Genomic DNA, 26,121 nt, shown 5'->3' on the forward strand with positions numbered 1-26,121 from the left:
GCACTGTACAATAACCCTGTCATACACTTTGTTTAATTAAAGAGCAGAGATCATATTCTTCTGTTTCCTCATTAAATGAAATCTTAAATAATTTACAGCTCACTAGAAGAGTAAACTATAGAATGGTCATTCAATAACTTGCAGAGAGCAATGGCTTTATGATATAGCGAAGATCTTTACATACAGTTTTAAGTAGCTTTTAAGGGTTTTTCTCGGCTATATAACTATATTCAACTTCATACTCTGCAAGCCTGCGGAAAATACTTCTTGTGAATGACAGCTGCTGGTATGTGTTTGTAGAACATGTGCAGTCCTTTCCAAGGCAGTGCTTCATCTTTAAGGAGACATCAGTTTTACAATGTCAGTTCTTGTCAAGGATGACTAATTGAAATGACAGTACCTTCTGTTTCTGGTACCTGTATGCCTCTGGCCAGTACCAAACTTCTTTACAACCTATTGCAAGTGACCTGTCAAAACTCTTTCTGAATTGTGACTTTGTCAAATAAACTGTGGGTAACAATACTCAACCAGAGATTTAAGAAAAACTAGTCAGATTTGTCAGCAGGATTGTTGGATGGTAATACTGTTGCTTTCAGTACAGTTTGTATCTAGCGATAGCGTGGAAAATTTGCAGCTTCATGAGCCGCAGGGAGGGAGGACAGAATTAGCTCAAATGCCATTTAAATGCGAACACATACAGTATGTTTTAATTTTAAAGCATAGAAAGGATTTCTGTTGGATGTGTATTGGAAGCTGAAACGTCATTTGTCACCTCTGCTCTGAAAGTTAACTTCCAACAAGAGACCATCTCGGTAATAAAGTATTTAAGAAGTTCCAGATGTTTGTGGAGGAATTAATCCGGTGTTGTATTATTTGGTTGGAAGAAAATGTTAAGGGGAGGGGATAACACTTGCATTTCTTGAGCCTGCTGAGACTAGTTATGCCATTAGTCTGAATCCCTTCCTGCCAGATCTGGCATAGAGGTTAAAGCGAGGTGGTACGATGGGCTGTTGCCCTGGCTTTGAGTCGGTGCAGAAAGGGTTGACAGCCTGGTTGCTTGTTAAAACGAGGGCTGTTCACCAAGTACAGGATTATTTGGTTCAAGCCTGGCGGTTTAGGGATCAATGGTAGCGTGGCTGTGTCTTTCTATTCTGCTTCTGGGTGATGGTCACTGTAGCACGAGTGAGTATCTCAATTATTGCAGAAATACCAGATAAATGGATATAAATTGGAGCATCTGCCCAAAAAAGAACAAATGGGAAGAAAGCTATGTCATTCTTGGACAGCTTCATATTTTGATGCTCTTTTCTGTAATTTCATGGTCGAAGGAACCAACTGGTGCAGGTTTTCTAACATGTTTCTCCAATCTTCAGATCGCATCGCTCGAAACCGCAAGACTATCGTTTGCCCTATGATTGATGTTATCGATCATGACCACTTTGGATATGAAACTCAGGCTGGAGACGCAATGCGAGGTGCATTTGACTGGGAGATGTATTACAAGAGGATCCCTATTCCTCCTGAGTTACAGAAACTTGACCCCAGTGATCCCTTTGAGTAAGTTACTGAAATGCAGTGTGCCAAGAGCTGGCTAACAAAGTAACACCCTGTTACAGGGTCGGTTTACACCTCAGTGTAGTAAAAGTCAGAAGCTGGTGTTAAGCTACTTGCTTTTTGGCAGCTATTTGCTTTGTTGGTTTAAAAGAAATGCATTGTGTAGTAGCTGTGAACACTTTCCTTTTCATTGCTATTTTTTGCCACCTTAATTTCCACAGTAGTTAACGTTTCGTTTAAAACTGTAATGTGTAACTTTTAATGTGGTCATTTATTACTGAGATCTTTCAAACTTAACTTAGTATCGCTAAAGCTCTGCCAAAACCAACAAACCAATGACGGCTTATATGTCACTCCCAGGTGGGGAAAGAAGAAAACCTAGCAGAATAATTACAGCAATTTTGTTGATTGCAGTGCATTGCAGAAGTAAATCTGTGATCAAGTTATGTTCTGCTGTTGCTGTGCTTGCCAACATTGAGGCAGTTCTGCTGTCCTTTATACTTCTGCAGTGTTCAAAAAAAAAAACAACCCAAACCCTACAAAACACTTTTTGAGGTCAAGCTCAATTACTTGATCGTACGACTGAGATGGAGCACCACATGTGCAGCATATGGGTCCCTCTGGGAGAAGTTATGTCCTGTCACTCAATGGAGAGCTCTTTATGCCTGTTCGGAGGAGAGGCACTGGCAGGTTCTGAAGGGAGCCTAGTCTAGTCCTCCTCATTTGCAAGTGGGAAATTAGCAGATAATGCAAAAACAACTGTCTCGTGCTCCGGCAGGGCTGCAAAGGCACTGGGAACACTGAGTGGTGAAAAGAATATTTGTCAAATTTTGCTTTGTTTTTTAAATGTTTAGCTAGAGATCTGTATCTTTGAATGTGTTTGTAATATGGAGTCTGGTTTTTCCTTAAGGTCTCCTGTAATGGCTGGAGGACTGTTTGCAGTCGATAGAAAGTGGTTCTGGGAGCTGGGAGGGTATGATGCAGGTCTGGAGATATGGGGAGGAGAGCAGTATGAAATATCCTTTAAGGTGAGCTACGTTCTCTGGAAATTACTTTTGTTTTTAAAAGTAAGAATTGTTCCGAAGCGCAGAATGTGAATGATCTATCTTGTCCTTGCTTTTGCGTGTGACTAAAGGTGAAAGAGCTGGGAGTAGTAAGATAGTACACAGAAGAAACAGCGATGATGTGACCAGTCATTTGTGAGGGTCAGTTTTGGAGCATGATTAGCTGGGGTGTCCCCTGTTCTGTGGTCACAGCTCCAGATTCATGCACTCTTCGCAGCGAGGGTAAGTCAGCTTACGTGGAGCTCTCTCTGACTGTTAGGCTTCTTAGTAAACGCTCGGGTAAGATGATGAAAGACTCTCCTCCTTGAGGGAAGGAGGATTCAGGCAGCTCAGTGTTTGCCTATTTGAGTACCTGGGTCCTAAGCTTGAGCTCCCAGAGATGAGAGTAACTTACTGTCTATAGTCAATCCATCTGACTCCTGGCTGCAAGGAACAGAGACTATTAATTACCCTCAGAAAGGGTAATTAATAAGTAAGAAATCCTCAGCAATTGGAATAACAACACTGTTGCTGGCAGTGACTTCAGATCGTTATCTGCCTGGCTCGGGGACAATTCTGTTACTCACTGATCGACCAGGCCCTTCAGTTGAGGGCTTCAAAATAAGAGCCAGCCAGCTGACCAAAAATGCATAATAATAGTAACAGGTCACTGGGACCCCTGAAGATCACTGGTACCTGTGTTATCTTGGAATGCGGCACTCTGAAATCCGTTCTAGGAAACCCACTGGAATGTCCCAGACCACTGAAGGCGGGTGGCTAGTCGTCTCTTCAGTGGTGGGAATCCCTTCCATAGCCCGGAGCTAACTGAGGAAAGATTTCTACGTTAAAATCTGTCTGAGCCTCCATGTTGTGTCTCTTTCAGAGGTTGAATATATAATCTTAGAAGTGTCTGAGTGCCACTGAACTAAGCTAATTGACCTCAGCACGGGACTAGAAGATGGTAGCGATGCGAATGGAGTGCACACTTCAGCTTCAGCAGCTAAAATTCTTCATCTCCCCTGACAAACAAGCCGTGGCTGATCTCTTGCAAAACAGATTTCTAAATCTCAGTTCCTCTATGCAATTCAAAGGCATATCGAACTATATTCAACAAGCCATATTACCATACATACGCACTCCGTACTACTGCACGGCGAACAATGGAAGAAAAGACATTGTTTTCACAACAATGTATTTTCTTCTGCTGTTTGCTCACAAAAAAACCTCTAAGTAATAAAGTCACATTGGAGGTCCCTTGTCCCCTGTAATCGTAGCAGGAAGGCAGGGGCGGGGGGCACCCTCTTTGGAGACGTCATTACAGTTAGAGCCATTTATTCTTTGTGTTGCACGTAATGAAATTGTCTAACGCTGTCATTCTCTGCAGGAGGGGCAGTGGCAGTATTCAGCCTCTTTTCCTTGGCCCTTTTTGAAAATGCTGGTTTCCAAGAGTGATGACAGTGGCTGGGCAAGCCCTTTGTCTCTTGTGCCACAGCAGACAGTCACACTGCTTGATCTGCAGGAAATAAGACTACTTCATTCATCTGTTTGCTTATCCTCTCTGAAACACGCTGTGTTTTAGTTCAGTCCAGAGATGGTAATTTATGGAGGGATAAATTTGCTTTAATTAATCTCTGCAAAGACCCCCTTTTTTCTTTCATTGTGCAACTGAAAAATGAAGTTTTAACTGAAAGAGGCTCAGTGTATTTTCAGAAATTAAGATAAATTGATACATTCATCTATGGCTGATAGATTTAATAATTCTGCTGGAATTGCAAGAATAGAAGGTTTGTTCATAGAATTTATGAAGCTATGACATTTCCTGGCGAGCTTAGAGCTATGTTTTTACCTTTAGAAGCAGACTGGGATTTTGTAGTTAAAGGGGCACTGTCAAATAATTTAAAGCTCGGGGTACCTGCTTTCACATTATTTATTATCTAATGGGAATTCAGATTCTAAGCGTGCCAAATTTACAGCCTGGCTTTAACAAAGAATCCGTTCCTGTGCCTGGGAGTTGTGGGTGCAGGTACCCTTTTGTACTGCTGGTCTTTGATCCATCGCATCAGATCTGGCCTTTGTGAGCCTCCCCAGGAGTAGATATTTATTTTTTTTTACCCTTAAGCGTATTCTTTTTTGGCCGTGTATGGATTGTGCTTTACAGGGGGGTTTTGCCTTTATTTCAAAATCCAGGGCTCTGTTGCTGAGAGACTGGAAATAAACAAGTTTATTTAGGAGCCTCTTGCCTTTCCGTTTTGAGATCATACATATTTCTGTCATCAGCTGGCTCCGCTTCCTTCTAAGAAGAAACTTTCAGGCTGAAGGCAAGCCAGCAGATACCGTCAGTGTTCAGCATCTCAGAAAACATTTAGCTGGAGAATGGATCAAACTCTATTAATAGAAGCCTTGCTCCTTGTGTGGAATGTGTACACCAAACATCACTAGAAAACAGCCTGCTGGAGGGACAAAATATGTAGGTGAACTTCAAATTAGAAACAAACTTTTAAACCCTGACTGCTGGCTTGCAGTTTTCTGGGTCTTCCCAGTCACTTAAAACAGAAATTTCTAGATTAAAAATGAAGGAACTGCTGTATTTGTTTCACATTCAAGCAGAAAACGCATGCTTCTTCCTTCTCTTGATCTGTGTATATCCAGAATAGCTCAGGGCCTATAACCCAGTACTTCTGCAGGTCAGGGGACTTCCTATTTCAGGTCATCCTCAGATGCAACAGGAAGATTGCAGTCCTGAATTCTAGTTGCAGGCATTAACACTTGCTCAAATGAGCCACGTTTTTTCATGACCCTCCTCGCAGAACGCTCCAGGCAGACTGCTCTGCAGACCTGTGTGGTGTTAAGAACCATTCTCCGTCTCGGTGGATTACCAGATGCTGACCTTTAAGTACATCCTTGTAGTTTGGAGAAAGGGTAAACAAGCATGCACATCTATTTCTGTGTAGCACTTCTTACCTTTCTGTTCTGCCGCCCCCTAACCCCACAGCCATAGTTTCTCTGTTCAGTGAACTTCGTTGAGGTTTGGGGTTTTTTTTTTGCTTTTTGAGGGTTGCTTCCATACCTCTCCTCTCTCACAGTTTTTCCTGGCCTTTTTTTCTTTCTGCAATGATGTGAACAAAATTGAATACTTTACCCAAAGTGACAGTGTCTCTTCTAAACACAACTTAATAGCTCCGGTTTTCTCAATGTTCCTGCGTACTTAACACATACCTGAATTCTGCTGCCTACGTACCCACTTTATTTTCTTTGAAATTAATGTATTTTAATTGGGAGTGGTATGCATGAAGCATTTAAACTGTTCCTTTCTGTAAATGCTACTTAGTACAGCACTTACCTATGCTCAGTTTTCTTTGTGATCGTGTTGCCTCTTTTTCCAGTATTTTTATGGCTTCTCTTCTGTTTGGCTTATATAATCTTCACTAAACTGCTTCACGCCTCTCTTCCATAAATATATAGTCTCTGATTTTTTGGGGTGTGGGGAAACAGAAGAAAAAGTGATGTGTCTGACTTGTATAGGCATAAATATGTACTTTGTACCTCAGATCTTGAGTGGTGTGGTTCTCAATCCTGTAATTGTCCATTGTACTTCAAGAGCAAAGAATGAGAATCCAGAGTGTCCCTTGCTAGGTGATGATCATTGCAGTCTTAGAAACATTTGTCTTGTAATTCAGAGATTGTAAAGCCTTCATAACATTCAAAAGGCTTGGTACAAACAAGCCTTACCAACAGTTGCCCTGAAAGAGGGATGGGCAGAAGGGATGGGCAGTACTTGTGGTCTTCACTCTTTGCTTCAACACTGGTAGCATCCACCGCGCTTACTCTGGTGACCGTAGATCGTTCCCTTTTTGCAGGCTGTTATCCCAAGGCATCAACATGGATTGCTTCTCCTGATTTCCATAGCATAAAACATGTCGCGTGTTTTCCAGCAAATCCAAGTGCTCCGTAGCTTCTGTTTGCATATCAAATACATGCATCTCTTTTGCCCTGTGTCAGCAGCACGTTTCTGATCAACATGTTGCCACAGGCCTCCTGGCAGGTGCATAGTTAGGGTGCAGCTGCCAAGGGATCGCGTCTGACAACATTTCTAGTAGTATTGCTGAAGTTAGTGCTGATTGTGAGACTCCACTGCTTATTCCAGGCACATACTCTACCACCACTTTCCAGCAGCTCACGTTTGCCCACACTGAAACAGGCTGGGCATTCTGCTACCTTTTTTGTGCGTGTGGTTTTTGGTTTTGGGGGTTTTTTAACCCAGCACATACTGCTTAATTCTAAGGCTGTCAGCTACAGTATAGGATGGCTTCTTTCTCCTTTGCTGGTGATGCAGAGATCAGTTTCAGACCACTGGCTTGTATTTTTTTGCCTGTGTTCACCCTATGTGCTTGGTTCAGGTTCCAGAGCAGCCTCCCCCCAAGCAGCAGCAGAAGGTGGACCCCTCCACTCTCCGAAATGTGATTATTGGAAAGTGCTGTCATTACTTTAACATGCTCCAGACTGTAAAGAGAGACCATGGTGGTATATGTTGTGTGAGAGAAGGCATTGTGCAAACATAGATCCCTGCGCCTTTTGAGCTACCTTAATCTGTTATAGAGCAGTAAGTCCCAGCTGCGACAGCAGCTGATGCTTACAGTACAGAGGATTACAATTTTTCTGAATTATTGGTTGCCCTTGCTTTCATCCTATCACCTACCTTGTTATGCAGAGAACCCCCTTGACTTATCCACTGTGTTCTTTTCTTCCCACCTTTCAATGTGTGCCCAGACAATCAGCCAGCTTCTCTCCAGTGGTCCATCCCATGGTCTGTATTTCAGTTGTGGCTGGCAGAAGCAGCTTTCTTCTCAAGGCTTGACTCTTTTCTTTTTGTGTGTTTTTTCCCTCTCTTGGGAAGCGCTGGCTCATCATGGTGCAGTCTTTGGAAACCATAAACCTTGTATACCCAGATAATTTTTGTTCACACACCAACTGCTGTATTGTATTCTGTGTTTGAGAGGAGAGGTTCAGCTGTTTTATGTGACATTGTTTTCTGAAATAGCAGAAAGGGAATTGGATAAGCATAACATTCCCATGTAGAGAATAGGTGGCATATTATCTTGTGCTTTCATAGCATACTAGCTGAGTCAAAAGCTCTTGAGGCACTTTATGAATATGGAGTTACAGCTCTCCAGGCTACTGAGAAGATGGAAGTAATACCACTGGTGTTTTTATTTTACTTCCCTTGTATATAGTTTTATTATTAGGGTGAGATTGTGGCCTTAGAAAAATCTATTGCAGTATGCCCACTGACCTCAGTGTAGCCAGATTTTCTCTTAATTCTAGCAGATCTGTCAGCTACTAGATTCCTAGCTCAAAATTCAGATTGGTTAAAATCATGCCTGAGGAGGAAGAGAAATTTCCTGTTCTCTTCGAATGAGATCCGATTACATCGTTGTATAAAGTACTGCCTGCCTGACCAGCTTTAATTCTTTTCCTTATGCTGTTCTAGTAAACGGCTGATTTAAATTAAGTGCATCAAGTTCAGGCTCTGGTGTTTACTGTCATGTCAGCCAGGGAGATGAGGCACCATCTCACCCTTCTGTAAAACAACAATGGGAAGAAACCGGCCTAAGGAGAACACCGTAAGTGACGGTCAGTGTGGCTGTGAAGGCGCGAGGTGCAGCCCCACAGGACAGCGCTGTTCGGCTGTTTGACAGCGCTGTGTTTTCAGCAGCCTAAGTTCTGGTGTGTCGTGCCTGTGAACTGTACCCGTGTTTAGAAACAACCAAGTATCGCTAACGGAGCGGAAGCGTTCTCTCGGCTTGCATGGAGCTATTTTGGGTTTGCTTCACTTGCAGTTATTCCTTGACAGACCCTTGGATGTGACTCCCCTGACCTTTAACTCTAGCTGTCGAATGCTTTTGTTAGCTGTGTTTTACCGATGCGTGTCACGTGCTTTCCCTCTTCTTCCAGTTTTATAGATAAGGACTGGTAATTGTCTTTATGGAGGTTGTAATGAGTTCTGTCACCACACAAAGCAGCTCACTAATAAAATAAATCAAAGCAGCAATGAATGAATGGAAAGCATGCTTTTAAAATTAGATTTGTACTGGAAGTGCCATGCTGTCACTTGCAGCATGAGACAATGTTAAAAAGGCACTGAGTTGGCAAAGTACCTTGAAAGGGTCACTGAGCAATGCTAACAGGAATTGGGGAGCTTTCCGTTGCCTCCATGCAGCACTGGTAATTAATTGCAGCATCATTTGGGAGTAAATATTTTAAAGCACAATTAGGAAAAAAACATGTAAAAGTGATCTTAGATTTTACTTGTTCAGTAACTCGGGTGGCTTTTCTTACATCATTACACGTGTTTATGCAGTGTTATCTTCTGTGCCTGGAGTCTTGTCCCGGCTTGGAGCTCTTGACCCAATGTATCAACATATTATCGGTTCTGTCTAGCCGCCCATACCCCCTGCCTCCGGTGTACCACTCAGTAGGTACGTGCTGCCTGTATTATTGCTTCACAAGATCCGCAGTGCAAGGACAGTGCTCCCCTCTCCAGCTGCACATTGACTGCAGGGGTCTGTCTCTCCCGTTACTTAGGGACCTTGTCTTTTCAGAGATGTGGATGCAGGGTGGCCTGACTGAACGCCTTTCCTCTGAGATCAGGGGCAGGTGAGGCACCCTGTGGGCAGGCAGCAACGATAACAAGCTGGTTATCACATTCAGGCTTGTGTTACGCTAAAATGCAGCTGCTTGTGAACCAATAGGGCTTCCTTCATGCAGGGTGCAGTGCTCCGGGTAAGAATATGGGTTGTTGAGGAGTATGTGTGTCTGTGCGACCGAGCTCCAGGCTTTCTCAGCTGTTCCTGCAGGTTTTTTTATAGTTCCCAGATCTGTTGCAGCTCTTACAGCCTTGCACAAACCATTTCAGTTATAGGAACACAAAACATCCCCAAATTCCTGTTTTCTCAGCCTACCTGTTAATTGCCTAGCAGAGAAATCACACTGTGGGCCTCTGCAGCAAAAAGCACAGCGGCTACAGAGTAAGAAGCATTTCTAATTCCACTAGAAACTTCACAGAAGCTGGGTGATAAGTTTTTTTTTCATCTTCATCTCTTGAGAGGTACCAGCCTCTCAAGGCACAGCAGGGACAAAAGGAATGAAATTCTGTCGAAGGAGTGTTTGTCAACTTTCTTCTTGTCTTTCCCACCATAACGATACGTAATTAAGTAGCTTGAACTTTAAAAGTTGCCTGTGAAAAATATTCCTCTAACTGAGAGCAACCAACCTCCATTAAGTTATACGCAGTCAGCAAATGACTGTAATTATTAGGGCCAGTAGACAGAGCTGAAACTCCAGAGGACTTTAGTGTCAGAGCTAATAATTATGCAGCAGCCTTGGCCAAATATTTCTCTTCCAAGCTAAGTATTTAATATTGTCACTGTAGAATATTAATGGAATTGCCTGCTATGTGCGAAGCTGTTGACTAAGCTCATTGTACAGTGAACTGCAGTCGCTCAAATTAGCCACAGTGAACGGAGGGATCAAGAACACTGCATCAGCCTGCAGCACCAGTGGACTTTCTTAAATAACTGCTGCCTTCGGGGCATTAACATAAGATCTGGAGACAAAATGAAGGGCAAGACAGTGTCGTGCTTTAAGAATTCAGGAAGTCATTTGTGTTGCATACTGAAGGATGCTTTTTCTTGAAGTATTGATTAGATAACTCTGGGAAGCACATATTAATATATTTCTTAAACCTAGTGAATTAGATTGACTGGTTCAGAAAACATCTCCTTTGGTTTCACTTGGACGAAATAATTGCATCTGTGCTATAAATAAGGAATAAAAGAAAGTTGTTGCAGAGTGTTGGCACAAAGTGAAATCTTCCCAGGTAGGGAAAGACACTTCTGGCCTAATCTAGACATTAACCGTGCACCAAGGTAGTTGTCTTCAAGTAGCAGTGTGTTCCAGCAACTTTCTGAGGGCTTCTTTAAAGCTATTTGTTTTCACCAGGCAGGGATTTCCACTTAATTCTAAAGCTGCAAAAGCAGTGAGTGCATGTCAGCAACGAAACCATATGAGAGCGGTGATAACCATGGGAAAAAGTAGCAGTTTCTTCTGGTTTCCGGCACTTGAACAAGCTAATAAATTCCATGGAGTGTTTTGCATAACACAACCTGTACTACAGAGGTGACCTCCCTTCTAAGCAACATTACACAACCTACACCCAGGTCTTACGTGGCAGTCCAGTTTAACTGTTGTGATTACTATTGCTGTAATAACATATATCAATGTGAAGTGCGGTGTGTGCTGTTCTCTGGGTGCTTGGATGCTTTTTTTCAGTTCTTTTCTCTAAAGAATGCAAAATTGAACTGTTTAGCCATTAGGCTTGATAGCAGTTGTGCTAAATCACGGCTTGCTGCATGGCTGCAAGCAGGTAGTTCTAGGATTTGAGTCTAAGGCAGGGAGGGGAGGGTATTTGGGAGAGAGTGTACTTTGAAGTAAAAAATCTGGGTTAAGCTTTTTCATGACTTGAAAGTCTTTCTTTTTTTTCTTTGTATAACCATGAGTGAATCTGTATCTCTGCTGTTCCGTAGGTATGGATGTGTGGGGGTCGCATGGAGGACATCCCTTGCTCTAGAGTTGGTCATATCTACAGAAAATACGTTCCATACAAAGTTCCTACAGGAGTAAGCCTAGCAAGAGTAAGTGGCAATGGCATTTCCCGTGACAGATTTCTGACTGCAATGTGACCATGCTGTTGTCTCCTCTCATGCCACAATGGGAGGCAAATGTAGGTTTTGTAGTCCATAAACTGTACTTAGGCAGTGATGAAATTGGGCAGTTTTGCAGCGGTGAAATGCGTAGCATGAAGGGCAGAGAGCTAGGGGAGCTGCAGCCTCGTCGCAGCCAGCTGCCATCTCCAGACAGCAGCCGTTGCTAGGTGTTGGGAAGGGACTTTGCGATCAGGCGCTGGCTACGGAATCACCAATAAAAACAAGATATGGCTTGATTTGTATAATACTTAAGTCGTTTTATGGCTTGTGCTCTCCAAGAGCAGCAGGCTTCAGCACGGTGATTGTGTTTTGGTGATTGAAAGACCTCTCAACTTCAAGCATCACGGACACTGAATGGGCAAGCTGTAATTTTCTACAATGGAATGTTCTATGCCATCTTATTTCTTAATCTAGTGTAGCCCAAAGAGGAAAGAGCTTTTGCCTACCGTGCACTGGGTTTCTCCAGTCGATTGCCAGATGAGAAGGGATTGTATTGCCCTCTGGTGGGAGAAAAACATCACAGGAGCCGGGAGGCTGCAAAACTAACAAACACAAAAGGATACCCTGCTGTTCTGCAGTCTTCTGGCTTGCACGCTGTTAAAATGTTTCCCAGTTTAATAGCATCACCCTAGTTATAGATTCGGGTTTATTACTGAGCCCAGCAATGACCTGTCAGACGGACGGAGTGCTCTCCTGTCTGTGCCATCTCTTCAGGAAGGAGCTGTATTTCTTTTGATTCAGTATTTGGTTCTTGCATACTCCCACAGTGCTGGAAGGAGATAGTGGACAGGTGAAGGAAAGGCTGTTAAGATCATACAGTCACTTTGAGTCACCTCAGTCACCCGCTCTTGCCTGTAGGCTGCATTTGGGGCAGGGTCAGCACACTGCTTATTGTTAACGCCCTAATTTTTTGGGTAGTAAATGACCACTGCTGGACTGACCACCATCATGCAAAGTGGGCAGTGCTGCTGGGTCACTGAAGTCACGACTGCACGTGGCACGCTGCTGTGTGACACCAGGAATCTATCTGATGTTCCCAGAGAACAGTCCAAGGTCCAACAGTCTCTTGAGTGTGCTGTGACAAGCAGTTGGGTGGCTATCTCAAGAGGGTGGTGTTCATCGCTATCTTGGAATTGCACAGTGGATTAAGCTTTAGTGATATGTGACATATACTGCTGCCAGGAAGTAAATGCTTCTATTCTGAAAGTTCATTACCTGAAAGTTCCATATTCCTGCAATACCTTAGAATTTCTCTTAAACAGCTTTTTACCCAAGAAAATGGAAAAATAGTAGTAAGAACGAATATTGTGAACTTTCCAGAAGGGAGTACTGCAAATCCCATTCCTAGATGGATATAAAAGATGCAATAAGAAGGATTTAAGAAAGCAGCTTTTTGTCAGGGACCTTTTAATGTCCAGTGGTATTTACCAGCATCATTTTCTGACTAGCTTCTTTACAGAAAAAAAAGGAAAAAAAATCCCCAACTTTTTTGATTAATGTTGTTTTTCTTAGCTACAAGGAACTAGATATAATGGCCAAGTGCCAGGATTCTGTTTTGACCTCAACTGAAAATATCTTTCTAAAAGTCCCTTGGAACTAGAGAATAATAAAAATAATCTTTGTCCTGAAGCTGGAGAGAAAGAGTGGATGTGAATGAAAATCCTTTCTGAGCAAAAACATGAGAGCTGTTCTGAATGCTAATGTCAGTAGTCCATGCAGAGTGTTCTCAGGTGTTTTTTCCTCTCATTTTCATACATGGCTGTTACCCACAAAGAACCTGAAGCGGGTGGCTGAGGTGTGGATGGACGAATATGCAGAGTACATATACCAGCGTAGACCAGAGTACCGGCATCTCTCTGCAGGAGACGTCGCAGCTCAGAAGGAACTTCGCAACAACCTCAACTGTAAAAGCTTCAAGTGGTTCATGAACGAGGTCGCATGGGACTTGCCCAAGTTTTACCCACCCGTGGAGCCTCCAGCAGCTGCCTGGGGAGAGGCAAGTTTGTGCTTTGAAATCTGCAGTGGGCAAACAGGCTGCAGTTTGGTTTGTTAAAGTTGCCTTACCTGTGTGCTCCAGTACCAGCTCGCTGTGAGTAAGGTGGCAAGTGTTTAAAGATCCTGCTTGATATGTTTCAAAGACCAGAACTCCTCTACCATCGTGTTGGCCTGATCAAAGGCGGCAGTTATGCAACCGTTTCTGTTAGTGCCCAGCTACACAGAGAATAGAGACTTGGCTTGTTCTGCACATTATGTATTTAGTAGAAGACAGAACATGCCAACAAGGAGGACTAGGGAGAGGTGGCAGCTAAGCAGTAGTAGAAATCTTGTATTTCCAAAAGCCTACATAACTGTGCTGAGCTACTCTGCTCCTTAGCTTTCCCATCTGAAAGCCAGGAAAGCCATCCCTGTTTTTGAAAGTTGGCTGTGTTCTGGGAGAAGAGTCACCTAGGAGTGAAGTCATGAATTGTTACACACCACAACATGGTGGGCTCTGCGGTCCTGTAGCTGATGGGTTTTGCTGTGCCCTGGAGGTGGGTCACATTTTGAATTCCAGTGCTTTCTCCTAGCTGTTACCTGCCAACTCAGATGTATAGTTACGTGAGGGTGTCTTCATACAAATACTGCCACTATTTGAGGAAATTTAAGCTTTCTTTTCTGTCACTTGATAAGAGTAGGAGAGTCAGTGACTGATTTACTGTTTCAGATACGCAATGTAGGAACTGGCCTGTGTGTAGATACTAAGCATGGAGCCCTGGGATCCCCACTGAGGCTGGAAAACTGTGTGAAGGACAGAGGAGAGGCAGCATGGAACAACGTGCAGGTAACGGTCCTTCTGATAAATTATCAGCCCCTAAATACATTTGGGGAGGGAGAAGTTATAAGAATAAATGTTTGAGAGGGAAAACCGTCGCAGAACTCTTAGAGGGTGCTGTGCACCCCAAGGCTCATGTGCTAATTATACTTGACAGGCTTGTAGCAGGATGTGGCTTGTGCTTGTGGAAGGGTCTGGAGCCTGGCAGACTTTGTGCAGGGCTTTTACCTCCGCTTTGAAGTTCTCAGAACAAGCAAAAGAAAGCACAAGAAAACAATATGCCAAAATAATAAACCAGTAACAAGGCAGCTGTAATATGTAACAAAGTGAATATTAACTTCAAAGGTTGTGCTGAAAGAAGTGATAGAGGAGCATCATGCATATTAATGAACCTGCAGGAGCGTTCAATAACTGCTTACTATCATCCTTCTGACAGGAGGCAAATGCATTATAAACACCCAACCATTGTTGGAGAGAGATGAAACCGGCCAGGCTATAGATTCACCCTCTCAACATATAAGGTGCCAGAAACGACAGCTTTATTGTAACAGAAAGGAGGGAAATATTAGTTTGTCTAAACTGTAGCAGCTGAGCTGAGAAAAGATCAAGAAAACAATGCCTCTATTACAGAGCCATGCATAACTCTTCAGGGGAACAGCTTCAGTAGTAGAAGACAGAAGGTTGTTGCCTATCAATTTTGATGCATGAAAACTAGAAACCAAACAAATTTTCTCAGGCACGGTCCAAAACTAAGCCTCTGTCGTGTCAGGAGGGTCTTGAACAATTAGCGTTGGCTTATGTTTAGGAGGAGAATGTATTTTGAACTTCTGTGTAGCATTGAGCCTAAATGCGGTCATTTCCCTCACAAGGGAGGTTTAAAAGAGAGAAAGGAACAAAGCAGTTTCTGGGTGCAAGTTTTTGGCCACATTGCCTCAAGTAGTAGCACCCTGCTCATTACTGGTCTTTCTTACTGCTATGTGAAGTGTCTCTGAAGAGAGGATCATACCTCCACCTGTCTCCAAAAGGAGCCCAGAGAACAGCCCTTATCCTCAGGGACTGAGAGGGAGGTGTGCTGGCTAGTAGCCTTGCAGGACCACATTGGCTAGTGCTGGTCACAGAGGACACTTGCATCCTTGCCAGAGATGCTGTTCTTGTCAAAGCAGAAAGCAAAAGCTTGACACCGGTGTCTGCCTTTAAACAAGTTTATCTTTTGTGGGGTTTAGTCCTGCAATGCTTAAAACATGTCATAAGGCAAGCTGCGATCATCAGACCGAAGATGCAGCTGAACCACTCTACTGCCTCAAGCCAAAGGGCAGGGCAAGGGGCAGAGCTCGTATGTGGTGGTACCTCCACCAGCCCGTTGCCCGTGGTTCAGCCCTGCGGCTCAGGGGTCTCCAAGCCCCATGTGCTGGCATCCAGCAGCGCTCACCACGACCGCAGCACTGCCAGGCATAGGCTGCGCCTGGTTGCTAGAGCTCAAACCCTTCTCTTCTCTTTTCATTTCACCCGAAAGTGCTGAGACGTCGTTGCAGGGTCAGTAGAAGAGAGCACCAGGAAGCATTGCCCTCGTGTTTGCCCTTCCGACACTCCTGTGGAGTGGGGTGGGGAGCTGAGGGCTCCCAGTCTCTTGTCCCAGAAGGTGTGGGGCAGGCTCTTCTCAAGGTGACTGCAGGCTGCCTGTGCGGACTCAGGTGTTTACTGCCCGTGGTAACTCGGAGCTCCTGTAGCTCCCTGCCTTTTTTGCTGGCTGAGAAGTGCTGTAATTGGTCAGCTGCTCACTTAATCCGTGATGTATGTCTGCATTGCAGAGACGTTCAAGGCTGCGATTAGTACCCAAGCTAACTGGCATGGCTGTTGGCAGCAGCGCGGTCTCGTTTTGCATGCTGTGTGGCAGTCTGCGGGGTAGCTGTTACAGGCTCCCCTAGTCAGCAGTCCCTGTCACCAGAGGTGGAAGCAGTTTGTCTCTAGAAGATGTTGTCCTTTCCCTGAAGCCACCCCACCCTGTGGGCAAAGAAGGGGCTATCGTTCTGCCGGTGAAAGCACGGCGCCCAGTACCAGCCATCCTGAGGGTCCTGTCTGTTTGTCCTGGCAGGTATTCACGTTCAGCTGGAGAGAAGACATCCGTCCAGGGGATCCTCAGCATACCAAGAAATTTTGTTTTGATGCCATTTCCCACAGCAGCCCTGTGACCCTCTATGACTGTCATGGAATGAAGGGGAACCAGCTCTGGAGATACCGAAAAGTGAGTGTGTGTGCATGTGTGTAAGCACATCTGAACGTGCGCATATTCTTATTTAAGGTGTCAAATTGCCTATAGGCGCTTCAGTCTCCTCAAAATGTCACCACTCATGTATTCTATTCTCTTCATGTAGCTGTAGTAAGAGAATCTGCAGACAATCTGTTGTCACTGTGCTATCAATTACCCTTGATTAGAAAGAGGTGATTCCCCTGTTCCACTGGTTAGAAATGGTGAGGACTGCTTCGCCAGCGCTTGCTAAGCAGGACCCTGTCCTTGCTGTGGACACTGTCCTGCCCACAGCCGGCCCCGAGGTGATGCAACACTCCCTGCAAACAGGTTTTGCAAGGGGTGTGCTGTGTTTATTGGTTTGTTCTGAATACTAGAAGATAGAGATCATGGCAAAAGTAGGTAAGGATTTATCCATCCTCCTACTAAGCAATGCTTTTGTGGGCAACAGGTAAGTAAGTTCTTGGCTAAATGCTCTATCGTAGTCCTTGCAGCCTGCACAGCAGTGCCACAGTGCCTGCAGCAGGGTGTGAGCCTGTAGGCTGGAGAACACGGCTTCAGACAGAGCTTTAGACCTTCCTGGTGCAGCTGTGAGGAGTGGGCCGGATACCGTTGCAAGGGGTGGGAATGTACCCTGACGCTTGCCACCCCTTAATTGCGGAACAACTTCTTCGGATACATCCAAATGACAAAATAGCTTGCCTTGGGTTTTAAGATGTCGTTCTGTTGGTTTTAAAACAGCTTTGCTTCCCTGCTTAGCAGTCTCATATCAAATTTCTCTTCTCCAGGACAAGACCCTTTACCATCCAGTAAGCAGCAGCTGTATGGACTGCAGTGAGAGTGACCGTAAGATCTTTATGAATAGCTGCAATCCTTCATCTCCAACACAGCAGTGGATATTTGAACATACAAACTCAACCATCTTGGAAAAATTTAACAGAAATCTTGATCTTTAAAAGACTGAGAAAAAAAAATATATTTTACAATTATAGTTTTTACTGGGGAGGGTTACAAAAAATTTTTTTAAGAATACTTTTTTTTAAATAGTTAATGAAGGTAAAAGGGAGAATCTCAGGAGAAGGGTAACTAGCAGGCCAGTCTTTATTGCAAAGATGCTGCATCCTTCTCTTCTGGGGATGGTGGAATTTTAAAGGCTTTGCCAGAGCCACTTCTGTGCTGAGACTGAGCAGCAACTCTGGTTTTAGAGGAGTCTGAATGTGATTCAAACTGCTTTTGGGTTTTTTTGCTTTGTTGTTTTGTTTTCTTTCCCATCTGGGTCTGGTGTTAAATGATTTTGTTATCTGAGACCCTCCAGGACTTTTTGTAGCTGCTATACCACCTGCTGAAGCATTCCCATATAGATGCTTTATCTTCCGGAGTCCATATAAGTAAAATCTTGAACAGAAGATTTAAGCCTCAATAAAAAAAAAGGCCATCAAAATGTAAAACGGAATTAATATTTTTTTCCCCTAAACCAAAATATATTTCAAACAGGTTGAGTATTATTACTTTCCAAACCATAGCTCTGATAAAGGAATGAGCTCTAGTGGAAGTGCAGCCAAGTGTTGGGAATATCACTGTAGTTATTAATGATGAGGAATCTGGGTTTCTGGTCCATTCACTTTGCAGTCAGTTTGTCATTCGCTGTTGAATCTTCAAGGTGAAAGATTAGCAGAGGGGTTTTAAGTAAGCATAGTTCTTACAGGTGAAGATTTTTGCTAAGAGCCTTTGGATATCATGTTCCAAATTTGCCTTTTATTCAGTTTTAGCACAGACAGTTTCTCAGAGTTAAATCTACATGAAGGCAACTTCCATTTTTTTCTTTAGAGGTTTGAAGGCTAACTTAATTCACAGCCAGTGTGAGCAGATTAATTCAGGAAAAATAAGTCAGGGCTGAGATTATCCATTGGTCTTTATCCATTTGTTCATCAGTCTGTAGTTCGTTGCAGTCATGCGTCCTGTGGTCAGCAGTGTTCCAGACCTGTGGGAGCGTGCTATTAATCTCTCCTCTTCTCCCAACATCCACAGTGCTGTACAGCTTACTGTGACTGGAAATCTGTTTGCTGAAGTGGAGATGTGGGACTGATGGGCCCATTCCGCTGGTACCTTGTCCCTTGTGTAGTCAATTAGCAGTGCAAGGTATTATTACCCTTCTGATTTGGCTGCAGGATCTGCCAAACACTGAACCAGAATTGTCTCATCCCAGGAGCTGGAAAAAGGCACTGACACTAAAGGATGGCTGGAGGACTGTTGGTTTCAAGTGTTACCTGAAGCAAGTGTTTTTAAACCAGGGTGGGGTTTTTTTTTAGTGAAGTTGTTGCAAAAACTTGATTTACTAGTTCAGCTTAGTCTTATACTGAAGTCGGCAGCGGCATTTTCTAGTAAAAGCTGGGGGTGATGTTAACCTTTTGCAAAGGTGCTGTATGAATAAGTAAAATTAGCCCTTTTCTGGTAATTGCCCAGCACCACAGTTGGTCCAACTGCCCGTGCAGGAGTCTTGTGAGAAGGTAGTGTGCAGGCAGCTCTGGGAGTGAAAGGCTGAAGCACTCGGGGTAGGAGCAGGGCACCCTTCTGGGACTCTCGATAAATGCAGTTAACAGACTCCCCCTCCTCGGAGGAGCAGGGACGCTCTGCTCTGGGATGTCTCTCATGTGAAGGCAAGGAGATTTTTTGCCTAGTGTCAGCAAACAAGCAGGCTGGCTCCCTCTGAAGAGCTTCACAAGGAAGAAGTTGCTTTTGCAAACTGTAGGATCATTGGCCATGTTTCAGGTGTCTTTGAGGCTGTGTAGTGCTGTGTCTGTCAACTGGGAGCAAACTAGGACACAAATATCTGCCTCTCGAGCTCTCAAGTCTGATGTATTGACTGTGAGGCTCAAAATCATTTCCACCTCTCATCCTCGCAGCTGAGGCCGTGTCTGACCTCTTCTGCCAACTTAGGCGGTACGTGCAGCCACAAAGCAAGGGAGACACAGGCACCGTATTACAGCTGGGGCAAGGCTTGCCAAATGTGTTGGTGTCTGATGTTTGGGGAGTGAAGAAAGAAAAAAAAAAAAAAAAGCTTTAGGCTTTCCTTGTGACAGTTTTGCAGCACTACTTCTATGGAAGTGAGACCAGCATCAACCAGAGTTGGCATCATATGTTCTCAGTAACCACAGTATGTCTGTCATTAGGATTCCTTCTCGTTTCTGGGAGACAGAGCCACCTTCCAGTGCTTTGTGTCTGACTGTTGCTTTCCTTAAGTTATTCATGCTCTCATTGGTCTAGTGGTGCTGACTGTGGATCATTAGATGGCCTGACTAGATGTCTTTATGAATGTTTTAATACCTGTGGAACAAGAAGCTGTTTGTCCATGAACAGTGCTAGTTTTTTATAATTGGGTCACAATCAGCAAATTATATAAATGGACTGTAGGTCATTCTGCTTGCAGCTTGCAACTTTGTGTGTCTTTCTTTTCCAATGAGAGGATTAGTTTCTGTTTCTAAAATGCATGGCTTGCTTTGTACTTGGGCTCACCTTGTGACAAGAGTCCTAGCCGCTTGGCTTGCTGGATGCTTGCTTCAGAGAGAACTGCCGTAATGAACAGGTCTTTTACCACTTAGTGATCTTAATTTGGAGAGAAAGGACAGCTCTTAGCAGCTTGCACCAAAAGATTAGGTAATTTTTGAGGCAATTCCTGTTTGACAGCCAACCACCAGTACACGGAAACTGGAGTTTTAGTGTGAGTAGCCATACTGGCTCCTTCTCGGTATGGATGATCTGCTCTGTTTTCTGAAGGTTTGGGATCTGAGTGTGATAAGTGCCTCACAAATTCTGTACACTTCTGACTTGCTTGCTGGGCTTTGAGCTATTAATTTATTTACATCAATTATATTTTTCAATACCCTAGAGGCTTTGCTCACTACTGAGAAGAGTGAATATAGCCAACCATCCACTGATGGAAAAATAGAAGCTGTATTTCATCATCTACATCTTTAATTGAGCTTTTACTGGGCAATCTGGTTAATTATTCCAATTATTTTTGGTTATTTGTAAGCAAAATTGCTAAAGCATGAATACATAAGCAAATCTTCACATCCACATGCAAGTCAAGACTGGAGATTAAATACCAGTGATCATCTAATGCAAAATAAATGTTTTCATATTTTTTTCCCCAAATGTATTTAAACGTTCCTCTCTCTGTGGCTGTATGAATTCTGTTCCTTTTAAGTATCAGAATCCCAGACAACCGAGGGGATCCCTGGATGTGTGTTCTGTCGCATAATACTGCTTTGGTTTGTTCTTGAAGCTGTTCTTGATTTACACTGGTGCTAATCTCTTAGGCCTGCAGGCAGAGTAATAGGTTTGGGGCTCTCACATGTGCAAGGTGTCTTTTTTCATGCCTGGGAAATTAACTTTCTTTTCCACATCACAATAGAAGAATGTGTGAGCCTTACTGAAGGGGGAATACAGCATCATTAAAATAAAGATGTGCCTTTTTAAATGTAAATGTACAGCAAATGCTTAAACTTGAACCATTTCCTAGTGCCTTGCTGGACAACAGAGAAGAGGGGAAGGGGTTGGGAGATGAGGATGTAAGAGAAAGCTTGATTCTGATTTGTGCAGTGTTTGTGTTTGTGTGTGTTTTTTAAAATGTCTGACTTTAAGTGCAGAATCTGTTTGAACAACAGTAATTTGGAAGCTCCTAGGTTTCCTCTGTTAAATTGATATTAATGCCTCTGGGTGGGTTTGTCACTCCTCACAGGAGGACTTGGAAAGGACGGCAGCTGCCTCTTGGTATGCTGTAACGACTAAAGCTAGACCAGAGGATGCCTTGGTTGGCTGTTGGATGTTTCGCCTCATGGTGAAGGCTCATGCATTTCACCAGCATGCAAGATCCTGCATTTTCTTTTCTAAGTATCCAAATCAGAAATCACAAGTAGTCCCAAAGGCATATAAAATCTGCAGCAGAAATGTCATTCAGAAAGTCAGTGCCCTCCATCCCTGGGAAACTTTTAAAGGGTGTGTTCAAATCTCTAATACAGAAGTAGCAAGAAAGCAATGGCTCAGCTAAACTTTCTTCGTGGTTTGTTTTACAGTAGTCTATGCACAGGGCTTTGCTTTCCTTTACCTGGAGAGTTCCAGTCAGCAAACTTTCCTCCTCCCTGCTGCACTGAGATATCAACGTTCTGCAAGTCAAACAGGCACCACCGGCAACCAGCATTGCAAGAACACAGTGCTCTCGTAGCTACTGTAAGATCATTATAGTCACTGTGCTGGCTTACATCACCGAGGGGAGAGGAGAGAGGTCTCCTGAAAGTCATATCAGGTAATTGCATAACTGCTCGGTAAAAAGGGAGAAGCTTTTATTTTAAATTGTCTTTCAAGATACGGACGGACACTTGAATGGGTTTGAGGCGGCTGGAGAGAGCAGCCAGCCTCTAGCAGTCAGCCTGTCACGCTTTCAGTCAAAAGAGCCCTGGTAAAGTTATGTCTGAAACAGTCCGGCTCTGCTAGCACAAGGGACTCCGGGTGTACCTTGCATCCCACGTCCACTCCCAGCTGCTGTGGTTCTTGTTCCTACTCGCCTGCCTTATTTCTAACCACTTGCATCAAAGGAGCCCGGTGGTGCCTAAGTCAGCCCTTATCTGACAAGCAGCAATCTAGGTTTCCATTTTAGCATTCATTTAGCATGAAAAACATCACAAATATTTAGCCAACTGTTGCCAAAATGGTGAGTAGCTTTACGTTAATGTCAGAGTTTGGGGCGGTAGAGTTAAAAGCTCTTTCACAGGATACATAGCAAAAGGGGAGCTGAACTGGGAGTCAGGACCCCTCCCAGTCTACCGGTGGCCTATTACTTGCTCTTAAGCAAGGAACATCTGTGTCCTGCAATTTTCCAACCTGATGATTCCAAGATGTAGCTTTAAGTGCTTTATTTGCTGACCTAGTGAGTGTTGAGCCCGTATTTTAAAACAAGTTGCAAGTCCTCACCTGGTTCAAGTGGAGAGGAGAGGATGGGAAAGCTGAGATCTGAAATTTCCATCAGCATTCAACACAGCGTTGTCAGTTAATTTCATAATCCTATTAACCAGTCAGATTGATTTATTCACATTATAAATTTAGAACGTAACTGAAATAAACTCACCTCCTTCTCTGGTTGCTCCTTTGTAGTGTCACACTTTAACTTGGAGATCTGTGTATGAAACTAGGCAGTGATAGGTTATGGAAATACTAATAAAAAGCCTATGTCTGGGTTTTTCGACACTGCCTCTGCTAGATAAGTATGTTCATTTATTCACTGCATTTGAGCTTTCTTGATGCTTCTGTATGACCCAGAAGGCTTCAATGATTTCAGCAGATGTGAGGGATTTGGGAGTTTTACATAAAGCCATGGGATCTATGTGGTCTTAATCTGCTAGTGTACCTCTAGGGAAAAAAGTCCTAATCCCGGTTAGTGAGCAAGAAAATATGAACTTCGACCACAAAACAAGATAAAAACTGATAAAGCTAACAGACTAAAAAGTTAGCCCTTATGATAACAGTAACAAATAGCTTCAGCCTCTAGGGTGGAGAAGGGAATTGGTTTCAAAATGCATTCTCCAGGATCTCGGTGATAAGGTCCAAGTTTGTCTATTCCTTGTACTGCATGCATTTTATCTGTAAAACTGGATGGTGCCTCTTGAATCGGTGTATATTTATTTTGTGCATATTAGGACCAACAGCCTAATATCTGGGGGTGGTAAAGGACTTGTAGCACTTTAATGTAGTAGCTTTCATAAATTGGGAATCATTGATAGAATGCCTAGTGTTTTTAAAGTTGAATGGACTTCCTTTTATAATATATTTAAAATAAATTTTTAATGTGTTTTATGAAAACTGTGTATGCAGAAATGACTGTCCCTGCCTGTTTTGCTCCAGTGATTATTTCCCTTCTCTCTACTTCTTATGAGAATAAGCTTAGTTACGGGGGTCTGGTGTTTCCCCAGGGTGGGCCTCCTGCCACGTCACGCACTGCTCTCCTCCAGCCCCCTTGGGAAACATCCTTCTCAGCTGCCCTTTGTGTTGGGTGTAAGTCGCAGGGTTTACTGTGTTCATGCACGAGCAGCCAAGAAGCTCGCACCTGAGCGCCGTGTTGGGCGTACGTGGCAGGTTCAGGCAGCTGGGGGCTGCAGATGCCTGTTGGCATCTCTGTGTCTGCCCTTCGCAGCTGCTTCCAGCCAGCTCTGAAACAGATGGAAACAACCCACCGTGCCCCAAAACTCCAGCCTGTCAGAGGACCCTGCAGCACCTCAGCTCAGACAAATTTAACAAAGAGTGGCAGCTGCAAGGGGAGGAGACGCATGAGGAGAAAGACAAGGAGATGTGGAAGGAGATATGTTCGTGCAAGGTGGTGTTCCATGCCCAAGGATGCAGTCCTGGAGGGACTGTGGCTGCGGTGGATGACTTGTGCCAAGGTAGGACACCCCTGAGGGGCAGTGGCCATGGACAGTCCTTGTTGGCAGGGCACACTGAGAAGCACAGAGGAGCGGAGAGAGCCCAGCACAGAGAAGTGAAGACAAACAGTTTCGCACTTGACCCTGACCTCCTGCAGCACCCAACCACCTCACTGAAAGAATGGGGAGAAGCTGCATAAGAACTGCAGCAAGGGGGAGGTGAGGCTGTGAAGGACAGGTATGGGGATGAAATTTAGCCAAAGGAAGGAGGAGGAGGAGGAAAGGTGTTTACTTCAGTGTGGGTTTTTTTCTTTTTTCTCAATAACCAAATCAGTCGTTGAAAGTTTGTGTTAATTGGCGACTATGTAAGTAAAACTTCTCCGGGTTGATACTGTTGCAGATGACACAGTGCTGGAGCATCACCTACTGCAGTGACTGCCTCGTGGCCAAGCTACAGCTGGCTTCCGTAGGGAGGAGCTCTGGAGTGTAGTTGGCTGCTGCTCTGTGTGGGTGAGTACTTCAGAACAGGAGCTGGGGGGGACTCTGAGGCACTCCTGTCCCCCTGACCACACACTGCAATGCAGTCATGCCTGGATGGTGACCCTCCGCAGTCCTCCTCGGAGCATGGGCCTCGCTGTCCTTTCAAGAAGAGCACCTTGCAGGTGAGGTCCTCCGAGAGCTGACACCCACACAGCAGCCACCACGTCCGGGATGCTTCCCTCCCTGAGCCTGCCATCAGCCACGTGGTCAAAGCAACACAAAAAGCTTTTCTCAAAGGCAGTTTGTGTGTTTACTGCTGAGATACATGGCCATGAGAATAGAACGTTAAAGTCACCTGAGCCTGTACGTGCACCTTGTCTGAACTGCTTTGTCCTGCAGTTTGGGGGAGTTCAGCGTCCCACAGGTGTTGCCCAGCTTAGGGCAGGATAAAGCTGTCGCTCTCTCTGCGTTTCTGCCTTGAGAGCAACTGCTGGTAGATCCGTCCTGTGCCTTGGTTTGCAGGGGAGGGTTTTTAACAGCTCGCTGCCCTGTTTGTCTTCTAATCCTCGTGTGGGGAGCGCAGTCTCTCGGCCCAAGCCAAGGTAAGTTTATAGGCATTGCTCATGGCCCTCTCCCATGTTCCCGTTAGGACCCTCTGCACTTTCTACTGTCACCACTTCATTTCTTTTGTGGCCTTCCCAACGTTCCTTTTTACTTGACTCCTTGGGGTGAAAAACTGTAATAAATGGAGGGGAGACAAACAGTAGCATGTGGGAAAATGTGCATGTGTGAAGGAAAGGAAAGCCTTGCTGCCGGGGGACCAGCAGATAACTGCAAGGTGTGCTCCCAAGGGAAGATTGTGCCGTGATTCTTGGCTACGGGAACATTTCCCGGGGGGAGTATGTGCCAAAAGCTGTGACAGAGTAAGCTTTTTAGCAGGTTCAAAATGTGCCACCATAGAAAAATGCTGAAGAGAGTGGGAGTCTGGGGGAAGGTGCGAGGGCAGTGTTTACATTGGTCCCCAAGGTACGGAAGGTGGAAATAGTCCGGTTTTTGATGGAGGTATAAAAAAATAAAAAAGCTTCCTCTCTGGACATCTTTGGCAGCACAGGCCTTTTGGAGAGTAGTGCTTCTGTCCGAAGAACCCCAAGCAGCTCCATTAAAACAGTAAGTTCCGGATGACAGCTACATCACAGACTTATCTTTAGAGGGTAGTGCTGCTCCAGCTAAGATTTAAAGGCCTGTGCAGGTTCCCCTTATTTGATTAGAGGGCTGACTTGGATGGGCAGGCTATTACAGCTTCAAAGGCACTAAAGCTGCCTCGGCGCTGATGGGTTTATGAAACATTGTTTCTCACTTCGTTGCAGCTCCTGCAAAGAATTATTAGATCAGATTAGTGATAGATACCTAATAAAGAATGTCTCTATGAGGCAGTTTATTTCACAGCAAGCTAGTTCCGGACTAGCAGACTGTGAAATCTTGAGGTTCCCACGAGGATAAATATTCTGAAATAAACTGCAATTACATGAACACCTCCATGCACCTTTTTTTTTTTTAAGACTGACAAAAGGTGTCATTGCGTTAGCCTGAGCTGGAGGTATTTAGCATTGAATTAGCAAACAGTGACAAAAGCAGGGGTGTTTTCCTTTTAGTAGGCATTGCAAAACGACTTAAAATCTTTCCATTTGCATGGGATGAGAGCTTGCAGCCGAAGATGAAATACAATCTGATGGTCTTACAAACCTGTTCTAGTACTGATGGTGCCTGTTTCTCCAGTTGCTCCCAGTTTCCCATTGAATAGTCCAGGGAGCAC

General features: G+C 44.3%; 1 protein-coding gene across 1 annotated transcript in view; it reads left to right on the forward strand.

The window, feature by feature from the left end:
- GALNT10 (polypeptide N-acetylgalactosaminyltransferase 10) overlaps positions 1-23,189 on the forward strand; it is a 90,314-nt gene extending 67,125 nt beyond the window's left edge. Inside the window, exons 6-12 of the mRNA XM_037397417.1 lie at positions 1,374-1,557; positions 2,465-2,582; positions 11,180-11,287; positions 13,134-13,355; positions 14,064-14,180; positions 16,264-16,413; positions 17,205-23,189. Coding sequence (XP_037253314.1) covers positions 1,374-1,557; positions 2,465-2,582; positions 11,180-11,287; positions 13,134-13,355; positions 14,064-14,180; positions 16,264-16,413; positions 17,205-17,372 — 1,067 coding nt within the window. The 3' untranslated portion in view covers positions 17,373-23,189. The remainder of the gene's footprint in view (positions 1-1,373; positions 1,558-2,464; positions 2,583-11,179; positions 11,288-13,133; positions 13,356-14,063; positions 14,181-16,263; positions 16,414-17,204) is intronic.
- Positions 23,190-26,121: the final 2,932 nt, after the last annotated feature.

The sequence above is a fragment of the Falco rusticolus genome, chromosome 8 (assembly GCF_015220075.1).
Source record: "Falco rusticolus isolate bFalRus1 chromosome 8, bFalRus1.pri, whole genome shotgun sequence".
Taxonomy (NCBI): Eukaryota; Metazoa; Chordata; class Aves; order Falconiformes; family Falconidae; genus Falco; species Falco rusticolus.